Genomic DNA, 18564 nt, shown 5'->3' on the forward strand with positions numbered 1-18564 from the left:
TTGAGCCACAGGTGCCGCCCCAACAGGGACTGTTTTTATCTCCCTTTTATGATAAGGGAACTGAGGGCTAGAGTCACCTGAGATTGGAAGCTATGAGTGCTGGGCGGGACACATACTGAGGCTGGTCTGACCTCAGAATCTTCTCCCCTTACTTAAGGACATGCAGGAACAGAAAACAGGCAGGCAGGGCCAGTGTATGTAGTGACTCTGGTTGTAACCCAGACAACTGACCTCGGTGACCTGGTAGCAGGCATGTTATGTAACTTTCCCCGTGCCTCAGTTTCCTATCAATGGGGCATAATAACAGAGCCCATGTTCACAAGGCTGGTGTGAGGATGAAGTCAGGCTGACTCTGTAAAGCATCAGTGCAGGCTCTGCACTCCCCCCTCCCCGTAAGGGTCCCTGTTACTAGTCCCTGGTAAGTGCCAAGTGCTTTAAGAAATATTTGTGAAATAAATGACTAAGTATTTGTGAAACAGAGGACTCTAAATCTAAATTAAGGTGGAGGGTGGAATACAACTGCAAATGTTTGAGACAAAATAGAAAAAGGGAAAATAAGAGCATTAGCTCAGACATAGCAAGTACCTGGCACAGAAATTCAGAATAAGGGTACGAGTGACCTCACTTCTTTTCTTATATCACCTTCGGGAGCTGCCAGCAGACCACAGGGGCAGAGCTGGGATTGAGCTCTGGATCTGAAGCCCTCCAGGCCCGGGGTGTGGCCCCGTAGACTGACTGCAGCCTGGACAGAGGTGGAGCCCTGCTGCTCCATCACCCCCTGCTGTGTCCAGGAGCCAGAGCCTGTTCCCTGTTCAGGGGTGAGAGCCTCCTGTAGTTGGCCTGGGCTGGGCAGAAGTGAGGCTAGCTGGGGCCACGCTTTAGGGGACGCACTTGCTGTGTCAGGTTAAAGGACCTGGGGCCTTCTCTGGGTGGCTCTGTACTGCTGTCCACTGGTCAGCCCTCAGGGACCCTTGATCCAACTTCATCTTTTATAGACAGGCAAACTGAGCAGGGCCACTGCTGGCCCAGGGCTGACATACTTGTGCACACTGTGGCTTGTCCAGCTCACTTATCTCTAGTCCCCTCAGGGGGTCAGGAGACTTCTCTTTCCATCTTAACCATCTAGGTCTCTTAGGAGAGTTGTTTAACGTCTCTAGGCTTCAGTTTCGCCACCCAAAATGTATGGCCCTGTCCTGATGGTAAGATGATGGATGGTAGGCATGAGTCTCCTGTATCCTGGCAGGTGCCCCAGCAAGGTAGAGGTGGTCCACACGCCATCTTATCTGATGGACTCTGGGTGGCTGGCATCCCGGGCGGCCCAGTGTTTCCCATGGATACCTTTCTCAGTCAGCTCATCTGTGTAGTGAGTGACAGCCAGTGGCACTGCCCTCAGTGGCCAAGCCCTTCCAGCTCTGCTTTCATGACCAGGTAGCTGCCCCCAGGTCAGAAGCAGGGCACTGTTTGCCCAGAGACCCTGTAAGACCCTAGAAATGATGCCTTGGCTGGACACTCTGGTGTAGACCGGGAAAGGTTATCATGAAAATAAAGCTTAGAATAAAAGTTAAATTCAGCAGCCAAAACCAGCTCCCTTAAGTTTTTTCTTAAGGGTCTAACTTGGAATCATCCTTTTAAAAAAGAGTAGGAAGGAAAGATTCTTACATTGGTGCATCCATAGGGTTGAGGGCAGTTTCCTGTCTCACCCTAGGCCTCGGTTTCCTCATCTGTGAAATGGGAAGGTAATCCCAATTGCTTTAAAAGTTCTTTGGGGAGAGCTACACAATCTGTGGGCCCTTTCCCTTCCTCCACACCTTCTATAGCCAAGATTTCTAGACTTTATAACAAAATACTACAAGCGCTGGTGCTGCTGGCCAGAGGACAGAGCAGCTCCCCTGCCCCGTCCACCCTCCAGCCCTGTGTGCCTGGACAGTCATTCTCTTCCTCCTTGTCTCCCATGTGCCCTGACCATCCCCTCTCTCTAAGAAGCTGCCTGTTGCATCTAGTCCTTCTGAAAGGCACTCAGGGCACCTGCAAAACCCATGCTACCATTCTGAGGACGTGGCAGGGGACTTTTCATGGGGAACAAGACTCAAGCAGAGTGAAAGAGAGCACTTCCTACCGTGGGAAATAGAAGACCCGGATCACTGGGTGTGTGGCTGCCTCTGGGGGAGGAAAGGTGGGCTCCATTGGACACCTGGGCACTCACCTGAGGAGCCTTGCAATGGTCAAGGGGTCCCAATTCAGAGTCCCTTGGTGAGGTGGGATAGGGGAGCCGGGGACTTTTCAGAGGCAGATTGCCTGGCTGCCAGTACAAGAGGGTCCCATGTATTGGTTGAGGGAGTGGGTGGGCCGTGGATGAAACACAGGTGTGGACGTATTCCCCATGCCCAAGGAAAATCAATAGTGACCCCCGTCAGGCAAGTGCACAAGTGTCTGGGATTCCAAAAGAAATGGAGGTGATGGAGGGGCTGGAAGCTATCCCCTGCTCTGCCCCAGTGTGCTAATGAGAGCCCCCCACACAAAGGCTGAATCCAACACTTCTCCATCCCACGCTGCCCCCACAGGTGCCCAGGGAGGGGCCCAGGAGGAGGAAAGCACTCAGGCCCCAGGGGAAGAGACAGAGAGACCAGCCGAGCTTGGGATCAAACACTGACCTGAGGAATCTGGGTCCTATGGGAGTCCAGGGGTCCATGCGGGGTGTCACATCGACCCTTCAAGGTCTCTGCTCCAAGCTCTGGCAACAAGCCTAGTAGCCACCCCTGCTTGAAGTTCCCCGTTTGAAAACAGGAAACAGACTGTGTGACCTGGTCCCGGTCACCCTCGCCCATTGGCTGGTGAGATGTGGCATGGTGAGCAAAACTGAAAGACAGCTTTCTGTACCTATGTCTTCTTCCAGGGCCCCTCAGGGCAGGACGGAACAGTACAGGGCCAGCCCCAAGGGATCTAGCTGGGCCTCGTTCTCCTGCAGGCCTTACAGTAACCTGGCTGTGCCTGCAGAGTCCCCGTGAGCCTCTGGCATTCAGATATTAGCTCCCAAAGCACTTTAATGTTCACTATTCCACTGCAAGAGCTAGGCATGGTGAGCCATTATACCCCATGTGCAGATGTGGAAACTGAGGCTTGGATCACAGAGCTGGTAGGATACAGAGCTCTGTCTGACATGGATAGGGCAGTGGGGGAGAATCACAGCTTCAACTCGTGCCTTTTCTCTGGGCAAAGCTGCCACCAGCACCGCTTACGGAAACCCAAGTGCCCACCAACCCACAAATGGATTAACAAACTGTGGTGCATGTACGCCGCGGAGTACTCTTCAGCCACGAGAAAAGATGGAGACTTTACATCTTTTGTGTTTACCTGGATGGAGATGAAACACATTCCTCTTCGTAAAGGGTCTCGGGAATAGAAAAAGGGTGTTTGTATGTAAAACCAACACATAAACAGCTACATGCTCATACAAAGAAGACCCACAAGTACAGTCTAGCAGGGGGGTAAGAGGGGAGGGAGAAAGGGAGGGGAGAGCAGGGAGAGGGCAGGGGAAGAGGGAGGCCACTTGGTAGGATCTGACCTAATGGGCACAATGTGAGGGTGTTCAGCAGCCCCCTGGGTGAAGGGCTCAACGGCAACTCGAACTTTACCTTAGAAATGAGTACGATGCAACCTAACCATTTGTACCCTCATGTTAATCCAAAATTGGAAAAAAAATGAACACCTAGAAAGTTCTAGAAGCATCCTAGAATGGAAAAGACAAAAAGTAAGTACAGGAAAGCTAGACCCGTGGACAGTGGTGTGATGCCTGGCCTCTAGTATTTGTGGCCTCAAGGACAAGAGGCTAGAATAGGACAAAAAAATAGAACCTCACTGGCTCCCCCAGAATTACCAAGTGTCTCTTCCCAGCCGTGGCTCCTGCCCTCCCCGCTAGAGGTGGTCGCTGGCCTGATGGGCTTCTCTCGTGGTCCTTATCAATTTGCCGGCTGTCAGTGGATCCCTAAGTGACTGAGTTTCAGGTTGCTCATTTGTGAACTTTCTATAAATCAAAGCATACTCATTGTGTGCCTTCTCTCGTGTCTTGCTTCTTTCATTCAACATTTCTTTTTTTTTTTTTTGAGACAGAGCCTCAAACTGTCCCCCTGGGTAGAGTGCCGTGGCTTCATTGCTCACAGCAACCTCCAACTCCTGGGCTCAAGCGAGTCTCCTGCCTCCGCCTCCCGAGTAGCTGGGACCACAGGCGCCCACCACAACGCCTGGCTATATATTTTTTTGGTTGCAGCCATCATTGTTGTTTGGCGGGTCCGGGCTGGATTCGAACCCACCACCTTAGGTGTACGTGGCTGGCGCCTTAGCCGGTTGAGCTACAGGCGCCGAGCCCATTCAACATTTCTGTGCATAAGATTCACCCAGTTTTTAATATGTGGCATACCTGGGTTTTTTTTTTTTTTTTTGATTCTTTTATTTGAATACATCACAGTTCTGTGGGGTTTTTTTTGCCTGCTGATGCACATTTGAGTTGTTTCTGGGACAATTATCATGATCAGTGATGCTGGTTACACAGTTGCACGTCTGACCAAGTCCATGTGCTATCCCAGGTAAAACTGCCGGGTCTTGAAGTACGGATAGTTTCAACTGTCCTGAATTACGTGAAGGTGTTTTCCAGAGTGGCAGTGCTGCTGGAGAGTTCCAGATGCCCCACCTTCTCACCTACACTTGATATGGTCAATACGTGGCATTTTGTAACGTAGCCTTGTGTGTGCAGTGAGTGGTGCATCAAATGTTTTAAGTTGCTTTCCCTAGTAACGAATGAAGCTGAACATCTTTTCGTGGATTTGTCTGTCATCCTTATAGCATCTTCAGTGAATTTCCTGTTCAAGTCCATTGCTCATTTTTGGCTAGACCCCCTTTTCACGGTCTGAGGTGTTTTGAATGTGTTCACTTGGGTGTGTGCACTTCAGCACCTTTTCCAGCCTGCTGTTTGCATTTTCACTCTTTTCCTGGGGTCTCGTGATGAATACAAGTGGCCAGCTTTCAAGTGTTCAGCCACATCAGTCTTTTCTTTCCCAGCCTGCGTCCTGCTTGGCTGTCTGGAGACTTCTCTTGTATTTGCTTCCACACAACCTCATAGGCCACAGTGAGACCTACGATGATGGGTTAAGATATCCAAAGCACTTAGCGCAGTGCGTTCTGGGCTGACTCAGTGCTGGCGACTCGTTACTCTAAAACCTCTGTGGTTTGCCTTTCTGGAGGGGCTCTGATTACCTGTTGTCTTTTTCTATTGAAATAGTCATCTCAATCCCACCTCTCTGCACTGCCATTGCTGTCATTATCCACACAAGATGTGGCCCATTTCTGGGCAGAGCTCAGGAGGACTGCCATGGACAGTGTGCCTCTGGCCTGCTAACCGGGGAGCCCCTCAAGTGCAGGGGCTCATTCACATCCACCTCCCCCTGCCTGGCAGAGGGCCCAGTGGGCCTCAGTGTGCAGAGTGAGGCTGGCGTGTCCTGTGCCCTCCCCTCTCTGGACTGTGTTTTCCAGTTTTTTTGCCTACTCTTGCCCGGGCCTGGAACCTGTGAAACCCCAAGGCAGACTATGCGTCCTTCTCTGCAGCCCCTGAGCCTCTCACCCAGCAGAAGGCAACCCAGGGAAGAAAGTGTGGTAGCCACTGCTTCCTCTTCTAGGGACAGAAGACGTCCTTTGGAAAGTCCCTGGTGCAGGGGTGTGTGGCCTGCGGAGGTCAGACACATAGACCAGAATGGCCGGTGGCTGTTACACTGGGCCACTTGCTGGGCGTTGGCCCTTTTCTGTAGCATAGAGCTTGGCAGGCGGAGGGGACAGGCAGGGGCAGTGCCTCAGTCGGTTGGGCTGCTGTGACGGCACACCTTAGACTGGGGGCTCAAAAGACACACATTTGTTTCTCACGGCTCTCTGAGGCTGAGAGGGCCGAGCCGGTGCACCAGCAGACTCAGTGTCCGGTTTGCCAATTCAGCGAGGGCCTGATTCCTGGTGTGCAGACGTCTGTCTTGTCCTTGTGTCCTCACCTGGCAGGCAGAGGGCTGGAGAGCTCTCAGGGCCTATTTAATAAGGGCACAGATCCCATTCATGTGGGTTTGTCCCTCATGCCCTAATCACCTGCCAGAGGCCCCACCTCTTAATACCATCACACTGGGTGTTTGGATTTCAACAAATGAAGTTTCAGGGTACCGATTCAGTTCATAACAGACAGGCAGGGCCCCACTGTCATGGTGGGGGGTGACACAGAAGCGTAGTCCTAAAGCCAGATGGCGAGGAGGGGATACCAAGGGGGACTAGGGAGTCAGGAAGGGCGAATGCTGGAGTCTCAGAGTCTGGCACCTGCTCTAGACTTCAAAGTCAGTGCATCTCTCTCTCCTGCCTGCCCGCTTCCGTGGCTTCCCCCATATTTGAAGCAAGGCTGAGCTTCCCATGGAGGCCTCTGGGATCGGACACTTGTCTCTCTTTCTGACCTCGCTTGGAAAACTCCCAGCACCGTTCACCACAAGCCAGCCGTGCCAGCCGATTCCTGTTGCCTAAATGCGCCTTTGTCTTTGCAGTTCCCTCAGCTGGGAACTCCCCTTTCCTGGTTCTTACCATGAGTGCCTTTCTCTTCCTTAGGGAGAAGTTTCAGGCCTCCAGGAGGCCTTCTCCCGACCCCTTGGTTAAGATAGTTAAAGGTTAGTTAAAGCTACCCTTGCTTTGCTTGCCTGTTTACCAGCCTGTTGCTGTCTCAAGCACCAGGATGGCAGGACCTTTCTGCATTCTGGCCGCATTGTGCCTGCCACATGGGGGGTGCCTAGTAAGCGATTGTTGCATGAATGCTGGGAAGCGGCCACCTGGGTTGTGGCTCCACCTTAGCCCTGACTCACTGTGGAATACCAGGCAGGCTGCTACCTCTTTCCAAATTTCACGTTTCCTAAAGTAAGTCCTCCTAGCACCAAAGCGTTCTACCCTGAGCAAATTCTTTCTCCTTGAATTGCCTTGGCATCCTTGTTAAAAAGCAATCTACTTGAAAAATTTAGCCTTGTATTATGGGTCTCTTTCTAGGCTAATAAACACATACCTACAGCAACTTTAAAAAATAGATTTCTAGCTGGGCGTGGAGGCTCATGCCTGTAATCCTCATACTCTGGGAGGCCAAGGCAGGTGGATTGCTTGAGCTCACTAATTCAAGATCAGCCCGGGCAAAAATTGAGACCCCCATCTCTACTAAAAATAGTAAAACCAATGCAAGAAGCTTGCTTGAGTCCAAGAGTTGGAGGTTGCTGTGAGCTATGATGCTACCGCACTCTATCTAGGGTGACAGCTTGAGACTCTGTCTCAAAAAACAAATAAATAAAAATAAAAATAGAAAAATTAGCCGAGTCCCTGGGTGGGCACCTGTAGTCCCAGCTACTCGGTGGCTGAGGCAGAAGGATTGCCTGAGTCCAGGATGAGCTAGACTGAGGCCATGGCACTCTAGCCTGGGCAACAGAGTGAGGGTGTCTTAAAAAAAACATTCTACTGAAATGTAACAAGCATGAAGGAAAATGCAAATATGCTCAGTGCTTAACTTGGTCAGTTTTCACAAAGTATTTGTATCTGTGCAACCACCGTTTAGAGCTAAAATAGAACATTGCTAGGCCCCCTTACACCTCCAGCCTCCTCCTCAGTGTAACCTCTATCTTGGCTCCTACCACTGAAATTTCTTGCTTTCGAATGTGGTATGATATCACACAGTAGGCGTGCTCTTGTGCCTGGCTTCTCTCACCTGCCGTGTGTCTGTGAGGCTGCAGTGCTTGTGGGTTTCAGTGGTTCATTCCTTTTCATTGGTTATTAGAATCACAGCATTATTTTTAGTACATTCACTTAGCTAAGATTTACCATATGTCGGTTCCTGTTTTAGGCCTGGGGATAAGGCAGGGGTCAAGGCAGGAGGAGCCTGTACCCCTGGAGCTCACGTTCTCTTGGGTGAGACGCTGACAACAAAGAGGACAAATAAGTCAAATACACAGTGCGTGCTGCTGCGTGGAGGGGAGCGCCGTGGAGAGAAACACAGGGCAAAGTAGGGAAAGGGGTGGAGTGGGTTAGGGAAGGGCTCTCTGAGAAAGACACACCCCAGCAAAGACCTGGAGGAGGTGAAGGGGTGGGGCGTGGAGCTTCCTAATGGGAGAGCGTTCCAGGCAGAGGGAGTAGCAGATGAAAAGGTCTGGGGTGGTGGCAGGCTTGGCATATTTCAGGAACTGCCAGGAGGCCAGTGTGGGCTGCAGCACAGCCAGTAACAGGAGCATGGGAGGAGGTGGGCAGAGAGGACGAGAGCGGCCATGCAGCAGTTGTAAAGACCTGGGCTTTTACGTGGAGTCATCAGCAGAAGAGTTTCAGCAGAAAAGTGACATAATCTGAATTCTGAGAAAACAGACTCACATTGGCTGTCAGAAACACGAAAGTTTGTGATTTTTATAAAGACCAACATGTTTTTTCCTTCGGCTATTCGTGCTTCAGGTGTCAAATCTGAGAGAACGTTGCTTCCACCAAGGTCAAAGGATTTACATTTTCCTCTAAGAATTTTATATTTTTGTACAGAGTTTGATTTAATAAAAAATATTAATAATATAAAATAGAATTCTATATTTTGGCTCTTAAATTTGGGATTTTGATTCATTTGGGGTTAACTTTTATATATGGTGTGAGGTAAAAGTCCGAATTCTCTGGTTATTAGAATCACAGAAAACCATCCTTGGATTGTGGAGAATGACCAGGAGCGCTCGGCATAACCCAGGTGAGAGATGGTGGAGATTTGGAGCAAGGTGATAAGGGCAGAGGGGGTAGGAAGTGGCTGCCTTCTGGAAATATTTTGGAGGTCAAGCTGAAAGGATTGCTCCTGGGCTGACTGTGGTATATCAGAGAACGCTCAGATGCTCTGACAGTTCTCTTAAGTAATTTCCTATTATTGAGCATTTGGGAGATTTCTAGCTTTTCTCAGACAGTTATAGGCAAGGTGGTGGTGAACACCCTTGGAGATGGTCTGTGCACCACCCAGAATGATTTTCCTGGGGTAGATTGGGGTAAATTCAGCCCTTCTAATGCAGCATCTTCCAACACAGCCACCACTGTGTCACCAGTAGTTAGAAGCTGACCTCTGGTGCTAGAGGCCTAGGGCAAATCCCAGCTCGGCTCTCACCTCTTGGGCAGGTGAATTGGATGTTCTGTGCCTCAGTTTCTTCATCTCTAAGTTAGAGGTAATAATAGTCAATACTGTGTAAGAGGAATTAACTGACTTAACTTGAGTGAGGGTTAGCACAGAGTAAGCGCTGTGGAAATGCTAGTTGTCCTTATTTTTCTTTAAATAGACTACACATTTTTTAAAAAAGCCCAAATAAAAGTGTTTTAAAAGGAACAATTATATTAATAGTTAAATGGGAAATCAGTGCCAGGAGAACAAAACATTGTAAAATAAAATAAACGTAATGGAAACAAAACAGCGCTATTCCGTTCCGACTAGATGTTGTTCCAGAGCCCAGCCGACCAGGCAGTGTTAGCGAGGTGTCCAGGCCAGGAGGAGAGCAGACTGAGAGCGCTCTTCTCAACTTAGACACAAGGATGGGGGAAAAATGAAAAAGAAGAACTTTACGGCCCGTCCACTCTTCCTTGGCACGTGACCTCCCGCCCTCCGAAAAGCGCAGCTCTGGGAATGTCACAAGATAAAGCGCTGGACTTCCTGATCCCTCAGAGCGCGCGCACCGTCCCCACGTCCCCAGGGGCACCCACAGCTGCGGCCGCGAGTGCGGGCCTGTGTTGTGTTTGTGTGCGGGGTTGTGGGCGGGGGGGCAGTGTCCTGAAGGCGGCCCAGTTCCCTCCGGGTTGAAATGCGGCCCAGGAAGGAGGGCACGCCCGGCTGTGCGTCCTGGCCTTCCAGCTCCGCCGGCGGCCCGGCCTGGGAATTGCCTGCCCTGCCGCCCTGTCCCAGGTGAGTCCCTGCCAGCCACCCGGCGGGGAGGGAAGGGGGTGCGGCGGTCCAGACGGAGCAGGGGTGGGGTGGGCGAGTGCGGGGCGCTCGGTGCCGGCACCGCGGGGTGGAGCAGAGGGCGCCCAGCCAGAGCTGGAGCCGGATTCCCAGGCGAAGAAGTCGGGGCACCGGGCTGGGGTGAGTGCTCTCTGTGCTCAGCGCCAGGGGGCGGGATGGGGGACACCTTGGGCGCTCAGGGTCCAGTCCTGGGACTCAGACACCTGCTGCCAAGCCGTCCTCGGTCCCGCCTCCCGGCTTGGGGAAGGACTGCCTCGGTTTCCCTTGGGGGAGTCTGGGCGTAGATGGGGGGTGGGTGGAAGGAAAGGGAGGTGAGGGGCGGGGACTGGCAGGCTGTGAATACAGAGGATGAGGGGCCTCTGAGGTCCGAGGGAGGCTGTGCCTTGGGGTCGTGGGGGCTGTGGAGGGAGAACCGGCCCCCCACAAGTCCTGCCCGGTGATCCCTTCTTTCCTTCATTCAAACAGTCTAGCGATGCCGGGGATGAGATGCCCGGTATACAACAAAGGGAAAATCAGACAAAACTTCCTGCCCTCATGGAGGGCACATTCTAGAAAGGAGCGGACAGCAACAAAATGCCTAAATACACGTCAGGTGGGGACAAGGGCTGGGGGGCTGAGGCTGGGGCTTGCAGTTTTACAAAGCACAGTTGAGGCCTGTGGCAACTGAGCAGGCTGAGTCCCAGGGCAGCCATATGGGTATCTGGGGAAAGCCTGGGTGGTGTTCGCTCCCCATGGGGGCCACTGGAGGGCTGTGAGCAACATCACCAGCTATGACCTGGGGTCCGGCAGGTAGTTTAGTTGTGGGCTGGAGAAGAGCCTTCAGTGGGGGTGAGGGCAGAAGCGGGCAGCAGGAGGGATCACTGCTGTTATTCCGGGGAGAGACCGTGGGGACTTGAACCATGACGGGGTGGTGAAAAATATCTCAGACTTGCAGGTGTGGGGTATCTTTCGGAAGGCTGGGTTGATAGGATTTGGGATGCAAGAGAAAGGTGGGGTCAAGGAGGACTCCCAGCATCTGGAAGTTTGGAGCCCCCACCGCTGAGGTGGGAGCTGTTCCCGGGAAGGTGAGGAGTTTGGTCCTGTGTTTCTCAAGTTGTCTGAGACGCTGTTAGACGTCCCTGTTGAGTAGAGAGTGAGAAAAGTTCAGGGGGGAGGTCAGAGGTGGATATAACATTTCAGCCATCGTCACCGTATAGCTGGTCTTTAGAATCTCAGGAGCAGATGGGAGGCTGGGGCAAGAGAATCGCCTAAGCCCAAGAGCTGGAGGCTTCTGTGAGCTGTGATGCCACGGTACTCTACCAAGGGTGACATAGTAAGACTCTGTCTCAAAAAAAAGAAAAAAAAAATCTCAGGAATAGGTGGGCTGAGCTAGGGAGTGACATGGAGAAGGAAAGAAGGGGCCCCCGGGGTTAGGAACAGCTAAAGAGATAGAAAGAACAGCCAGTGAGATGGGAGGGAAACCAGTGTCACGGTGTCCTGGACAGCAGTGAGGAAAGTGCCCCCGGGAGGACAGAGGACAGAGTGACCAAAGCCTTTGGCCCAGCAGGCAAAACAAGAGCTGTTTGAGCAATGGTTGAGCAATGGGAGGTCACTGGTGATTGTGACCAAAGCTGTCTCGCTGGAGTTGGGTGGGGAAGTCCCACTGGAGAGAAAGGGAGGGGAGGGGAGGACTTGGGGACAGCAGACCAGGCAACAGACAGAGTGGCCTGCTATAAAGAGGAGCTGAGAGATGGGATTGGAGCCCAGCAGGGAAGGGCGGTGTTGAGAGAGGGTTTTGCTTTTACAATAGAGAAATGACAGGGTCTTTGTGCACTGATGGGAATAGGTGTCTAAGGGAGAGAAGTTCAGAAACAGGGAGAATGGAGGATGGTGGTGGTCGGGGGTGGATCCAGTGCCCTGGGGAAGTTGGCCCCAGCTAGGACCCAGGCTAGTTCCGAAGTGGGGCTTCCCTGGGTTTCCCGTACTCTCCTGTCTCCATGGATGCACCTGGCTGAGACTAGCATTTAAGTACAGCAGCCACTCTTGGCTCCAGAAAGACCAGGCTGGCTATGGTCTGAGGACAGAAGGAGGGGTCAAGGCTCAGGCCTGGCCCTGGGGATGAGGGAAGGCCCATGTGGGTTGCCCTTTCTCTCAACCAGGAAGTACCCCATTCTTTGCAGGGACCTCACCTGGGGGAGAACAGTAGCATTTCTGAAGTAGCAATAACTGAAGTAGAGAAGTAAAGGGAGTGGAGACAGTCTGATATATTTAGTCTGACGAGGGGAAGTCTGACCAGGGGATTAAGAGGCAAGAGGGAGGATTTAGGGAGGGTTTTTAGGAAACAGGTGATGAGTGAATGTTTTCTTTCTCTGTCTCCATTTAAACTCAAGCAGGAGAAACTTACGCTAGACAGAATGAGAGACTTCCTGAACTAGTGAACTTCCTGAGCTGGGTCCAGGAAGGCCAGATCCTCCTCCTCAGGTGTTTAAGATGAGATGGGGCAATGCCTGCTCAGGGACAAGGGGCTCTGCTGAATTGGTCCTCAGGGATTGTCTTTGCTGTGAAGTTTCTGGAAGAAGGCCAGGGCAGGGATGTGACTTCCTCTCCAGGTGTTTACAGAACCCTGATGTCACTACCTGGGCGTGTATGGCTTAAGCATCTGTCAGGCTGCTGTGTTTGGGAAGGGTGCCTGCTTCCTTAGCCTGTCCCCCTGTAGCTGAGTGTGTCCCCCAGGGGGCCTTTCAGTGAGAGTCATGGTAAACGCACAAGGCTTTGCGCCAGAACTGTTGAGAATTACCTAGTTCTAGAAGGCTGGTTGGCCAACTCCGGCTTCTGGCTCATCCTTTTGGGATTTCCCCTGGAGGTGGGGTCTGGGACAGATCTAGGCCTGCCAGTCCTGGGCTGCTGGGCTCTTGGCTTCCTGCTCACAGACGGCTTGGACGTCCCTGCTTTCCCAAGCCTAATCAGCTTTGATGGGGGGAGGTGGTCCAGGCTCTCCCAGTGAGGAGGAAAGAGCAGCTATCCTTCCTCAGACATTCTCTGGGTAAGAGGAGCAAGTATTTGTTGTCCTGTCTCAGCTTTACTTTTGACCTTTTCTGATTCCTGGCTGTGTGCGGGCTCCCCGGGCCTGGGCAGAGTGCTGCCTCCTTTTCTGGGCTACTTATGGAGGGAGGGCAGGTGGGCGGTTATTTTCCCCAGGACCTGGGCAGGTGTTTCCACAGCTGAGCTTGTCTTTCCCCTTCCTGTCCTCTCCTCCCCCTATCCCCCCCACCCCACTCCCCTGCTAGGAGGTAGGTTTGAGGAGGAGACCTGTTTGGCTGGAGAAAACTATTTTTGTTCCTTGTTTCCGGTGACCTTTGAGGTGTGCACACCCTCCCAAGCTGCCGGACACACAAGTAAACTCACTGCCTCAATTTCCCCATCTGGCCGGCACAAGGCTGCTAGGCTGTGTGTTGGCAGCGTTCTGAAAGAATGGAGATTTCTCCTTTGGCTCACCTTGGCTGCCCTGTAAGGATGGCCATGGTATTCCGGCCCCTACCCTCCCTCAATGGATTTTTGAGTCACAGACATCCTGACAGGGCCTCCTTGGGGCCCAGAGCTCTGCCAAGCTTAGGGATGCCAGGACAAGTAAGACCCCAGCTCCATGGGGACTAAGTAAGGAGACATATAAATCACCAACAAGAAAGAAGCAAAATCCCCGGGCCCTTTGGCATCTGCTCCCTTGGGTGTCTCAGAATGTTCTTGACTTAGAAAAAGATCATGCTTTTTTCCATGCCCACACCCTTTCACTTTCATTTTCCCCCGGCACTGCAGCAACCCTCATCCTGGACCCCAGGACAATTGTAGAACTGTGCTGTGGTAGCAACATGTACAGTGTGGCTGGTGATGAGTGTGTGGGAGGCAGGTAAGGGCCTTGGGCCAGGTAGAGGGGAATGTCAACCGGCACAGAACATCAGTAAGCTTTGAAACAACTTGGTTTGCACCATGGTTTTTCATTTTGCCTAGACTGGGATCTTTGTAGCAATGTTCTGGGTCCCCCCCCTCCCCCTTGGAGTAGCAGTGTGTTATGTATGCAGGATGGGCTTGGGGCCCCTCTGGGGAACCCAAGTAAAGTATAAATGCGGTATTCTGAAGTCACATTGCTTGGGTTCTAATTCTAGGTCCATCAGTCTAGTTGTGACATGTTGTGCAAATCACTAGCCTCTTTCTGCCTCAGTGTCTACATCTGTGAAATGGGCTCATTGCAGCACCTATTCAAAGTGCTTGGAAGGTTAATTGAATTCACACAGGAAAGCGCTTAGATTGGGGCCTGGCACACTGTCTGTGCTTAATAACTATCAGCCATTACTGAAGCTGCTGTGACTTAAATCCAGTCAGCGTGGAAGAGCCCTCTCTCCATGCCTTGAAGAGAATTAATTTCTGGGCAGCGCCTGTAGCTCAAAAGAGTAGGGCGCTTTCCCCATATACCGGAGGTAGTGGGTTCAAATCCAGCTCCGGTCAAAAACTGCAAAAAAAAAAAAAAGAGAGAGAGAGAGAATTAATTTCTAGATTCCTTGAGAGACTTTGCTCCTAATATTAGCTCAGGCTTTTTAAAACTTCATAAGCCAGAGAGCAAGCATAGAAATGGAAGACAGGTCTTTTTTTTTTTTTTTTTTTTGAGACAGAGTCTCATTCTGTTGCCCTAGATGGAGTGCCATGGTGTCATAGCTCACAGCAACCTCAAACTCTTGGGCTCAAGCAATCCTCATGTCTCAGTCTCCCACATAACTGGGACTATAGGCACCCACCACCACACCAAGTTAGTGTTTCTATTTTTGGTAGAGACGGGGTTTCATTCTAGCTCAGACTGGTCTTGAACTCTTGAACTCAGGCAATCCACCTGCCTCAGCCTCTGAGAATGCTAGGATTATAGGCATGAGCCACTGCGCCCAGCTGAGTCAGGGGTCTTGATTTAATTCTTGGTTGCTATTTCAAACTTTTTGTGGATCTTTGAGGCATTTCTTGCCATCTCTGGGCCTCATTTTGCTCATCTGTACAATGGGGAGCTTAGATTACGTAATGTCTGAGGATATAACCATGGTCCACTTGGGCTCAGGTGGGCTGACTTGCCCTGGCCTTGTCCTACACCCTTCTGGTTTTTGGAGAAGTTCTGTACTGACCTTGCTTTCCTCCCCAGGTTGTGAGATGTGCTCACAGGAGGCTTTGCAGGCACAGAGAAGCCAGCTTGTGGGGCTGCTGGTCTCGGGATCCCTGGAAGGCTTTGAGAGCATCCTGGACTGCCTGCTGTCCTGGGAAGTCCTCTCCTGGGAGGAGTATGAGGGCCTCTGTGTCCTGGGCCAGCCCCTTTCCCACTCAGCCAGGCGCCTCTTGGACACTGTCTGGAGTAAAGGTGCTTGGGGCTGTGAGAAGCTCATTGCAGCTGTCAGGGAGGGCCAAGCCAGCACCCAGTCCCTGGAGCTGCATGACTGCTGGGACCCTCACTCACTCCACCCAGCCCAGGACCTGCAGAGTCACCGGCCAGTCGTCGTGAGGAGACTCTACAGCCATGTGGAGGGGGTGCTGGACTTGGCGCAGGAGCGAGGCTTTGTCAGCCAGTATGAGTGTGATGAAATCAGGCTGCCAATCTTCACGTCCTCCCAGAGGGTAAGGTGCTCCACCCTGTGTCACAGAACTTGCAAGCAGAGGGTGCTTAGTCACCAAGACTGATCTGTCCTGTGAAGTTGGCCCCAGAGGGAAACTTGGTTCATGGGGTTCCCCTTCAAAAGGTAGGTGAAAGCTACTCGGTTGTGGGCAACAGGTCACTTCTGATGACAGACAGGAAGTGTCGTGTGGTGGCCCAGGGCTTAGCTTCTGGAGCTAGAATGATGAAGGCTCAAGGTCAGCTGTGTGACCCCAGGCATCCCTATAGAACCTCTCCATCCTCAATCTCTCCTGTCCCAGTTTCCTCATCTGTGAAACATTGATAATAGTCTTTTGGCCCCTATCCCGTAACGTTCTTGGAAGGATTCAATTAGGTAATTTGTGTAAGGCTGGCAACAATGTCTGGTACATGGTGAGCAGCCATCAGTTTTATCGCTGGTGGCTAGTGTTTCTGTTATCAGTGACACTCTGTACTTGTAGACTTTTATTGTTGTCTGTTTTAAATTTACACCTCAACAGATGAGAGCACTTCATTTTATTAAATCTCTATTTATAATTGTTATAGCACATCACATACTAACATAGTTTAAATGTCTACCTAAGATTTCTGATATGAAATCGCATTAGATCATACATGTTGGAGTTGGGATATAATGGCCCCAGAAAATGTAATGATTCAAAAGAGACCCCTAAGGACAGAAAAGTATCTGGTGGGTATTTTTGAAACTTTCTCTCTCTCTCTTTTTTTTTTTTTCAAATAGTGATCCTCAGAGCTCCTGTGAAGCAAGTGGAATAATCATTAACATCCCCAGAAATTAAGGCCTAAAAAAGTGGTTTGAATAAGTTCACAGAAGTTAATGAGAGGGCCAGGGCTGGACCTAAGTTTTGACTCATTCATTTATTGTTCATTTTTTTATCCAGCCGGAATCTATTAGGTGCTTACTGTGAGTCAGGCTTTGCACTTAGTAACTACTTGATGAATATTGTTGATGTAATCAACAAATTATTGAATGAATGACGAATTGCAATTGTGTTTTAGTGTTAGGATGGGCTGGGTGGAGAACTTTTTAGTTGTTATTTTTGCCTATTTGTTAAAAAATATCTTTGGTGTCCAAGTGAGTCTAAGTAAGCTTCAGTTAAGATTGGTGAAGTAGGGTGGTGCCTGTGGCTCAGTGGGTAGGGCGCTGGCCCCATATACCGAGGGTGGCGGGTTCAAACCTGGCCCCGGTCAAACTGCAACAAAAAAATAGCTGAACGTTGTGGCGGGTCCCTCCCAGGAGGGACTACAGGGACTACTCCGGAGGCTGAGGCAAGAGAATCACCTAAGTCCAGGAGTTGGAGGTTGCTGTGAGCTGTGATGCTAGGGCACTCTACCGCGGGCAATAAAGTGACACTCTGTTTGTACAAAAGATTGATGAAGTAAACTAATCTGTCTTCAAGGCTGATTTAAAACTGGCTTAATATTTACAGAGCTGACATAGTGTGAACTCCTTTAATTAGTGCACAAGAAATGTACAGTCTTACTCTGAGAACAATCTCTTTGAGCGTCACTCTGGGGACAGTACAAAAGACACAATACTCACTGTACCTACCTTGGGGTCTCTTACATTTGTTAAGGGTATTGAATCAGCCCACTGGGGAAGTGGCAAGATTGTGTCTTGTCATTGTTGATCAAACATTCAGCAGTGTGGTCTGGTGCAGATGCTCTGAGGGGTTGGAGAAGGTAGCCTGTATCCCCCGGGCCCACAGGAGACAGAGCATGAATAGAGGAAGTATTCAGATTAATGGAGAAAGGAAAAGGGATGAAGAAGAAATTATAATGGAAATCAGAACCAAACAATAATGTGAAAATCTATGGGATGCAGCTAAAGCAGAACTAGAGGGAAATTTATAACCTTAAGTGCTTATATTGGAAAGGAAGAAGAATTGGATTTTAGTGGGCTAGGAATTCATCTTAAGAAAGGACTAAATAAGACAAGACAAGCAAACATTGAAGGTAGGACTGAGTTTAGCAGGTAAAAGGACTGGAGGGTAACAGATCTGGGAACTGTAGGAGGTTACAAGGGGACTACACTGCCTGAGGTTTAAGTTTTTAGATTCCAGCTCTCTGGGAGCCTCCTTTGAGTGCTGGCTTTCTATCATTCTCTGATTTGGTGGCCTTCCCTAAACGGCTGAATTTCCGATTCCATTTTGGAAGCACTTGTGGTACGTCCAACTAACATGTCCCCCACTATCAACCTTTTAATTTCCTATAGAGAAGTGGTTGTCCCTGATTGCAGGCTGGGGACTGATGTGGGATTCAACATATGCAAATTAAAGACTAAATCCCCCAAATACTCGTTGCTCCTTTTTAGTGAGTCGGTCCCTGCTGTGTGCAGGCACTGTCCTCAGCCTTTTCCCTGTATTATCTCACTTAAGCCCCACTACACCCTAACGAGGGCGCAGAGTGACTACATTGTTGCTTAACGATGCCCAAATTACCCATGTGGGAAGTGGCTCAGCTAGATTTGAATCCAGACCTATTTTTCCCCAGAGCTGAAGCTGTTCTCTGTCATAAGACGTGGGGGCTCTGGGTGGCAAACTTGCTCAGTTGGGTAGAGAAGTTGTTAGGAAACCTGAAGCTGGTACCACCAGCTGTAACGCCAGCTGTCCGTGTGACTCACGCAACTGCTGCAGTCGGTCGGCCCGAGGTGTCAGACTGAACTCTGAATTGCGCGGCTCTTATCACAATATTAACCTAAACACATTGAAGTTGGAAAACGTCCCGTGCCTGCCGAAGCATATACACATTTCCATATGTACAGTGTAAATGGATAAGAAATAGGACACTGCCCACACCTGGGCCCCATCTTCAGTTGTGACTGCTACGGCTGAACACCAGCCTGACTTCTGTGTTAATCATTCCTTTGCTTTTCTTTATGGTTTTAGCACATTTTAAAATA

The 18564-nt window shown here is 50.6% G+C and overlaps 2 protein-coding genes across 2 annotated transcripts in view; one reads left to right on the plus strand and one right to left on the minus strand.

Moving 5' to 3' along the window:
* SNX20 (sorting nexin 20) overlaps positions 1–772 on the minus strand; it is an 8000-nt gene extending 7228 nt beyond the window's left edge. The window contains exon 1 of the mRNA XM_012806803.1: positions 737–772. Within this exon, the coding sequence (XP_012662257.1) occupies positions 737–772 (36 nt within the window). The remainder of the gene's footprint in view (positions 1–736) is intronic.
* A 9060-nt stretch (positions 773–9832) lies between these two features.
* Positions 9833–18564, plus strand: part of NOD2 (nucleotide binding oligomerization domain containing 2) — a 38711-nt gene continuing 29979 nt past the window's right edge. Inside the window, exons 1-2 of the mRNA XM_012806821.2 lie at positions 9833–9946; positions 15159–15625. Coding sequence (XP_012662275.1) covers positions 15167–15625 — 459 coding nt within the window. The 5' untranslated portion in view covers positions 9833–9946; positions 15159–15166. The remainder of the gene's footprint in view (positions 9947–15158; positions 15626–18564) is intronic.

Source organism: Otolemur garnettii, unplaced genomic scaffold (assembly GCF_000181295.1).
Source record: "Otolemur garnettii isolate 467f Iridium unplaced genomic scaffold, OtoGar3 scaffold00058, whole genome shotgun sequence".
NCBI lineage: Eukaryota > Metazoa > Chordata > Mammalia > Primates > Galagidae > Otolemur > Otolemur garnettii.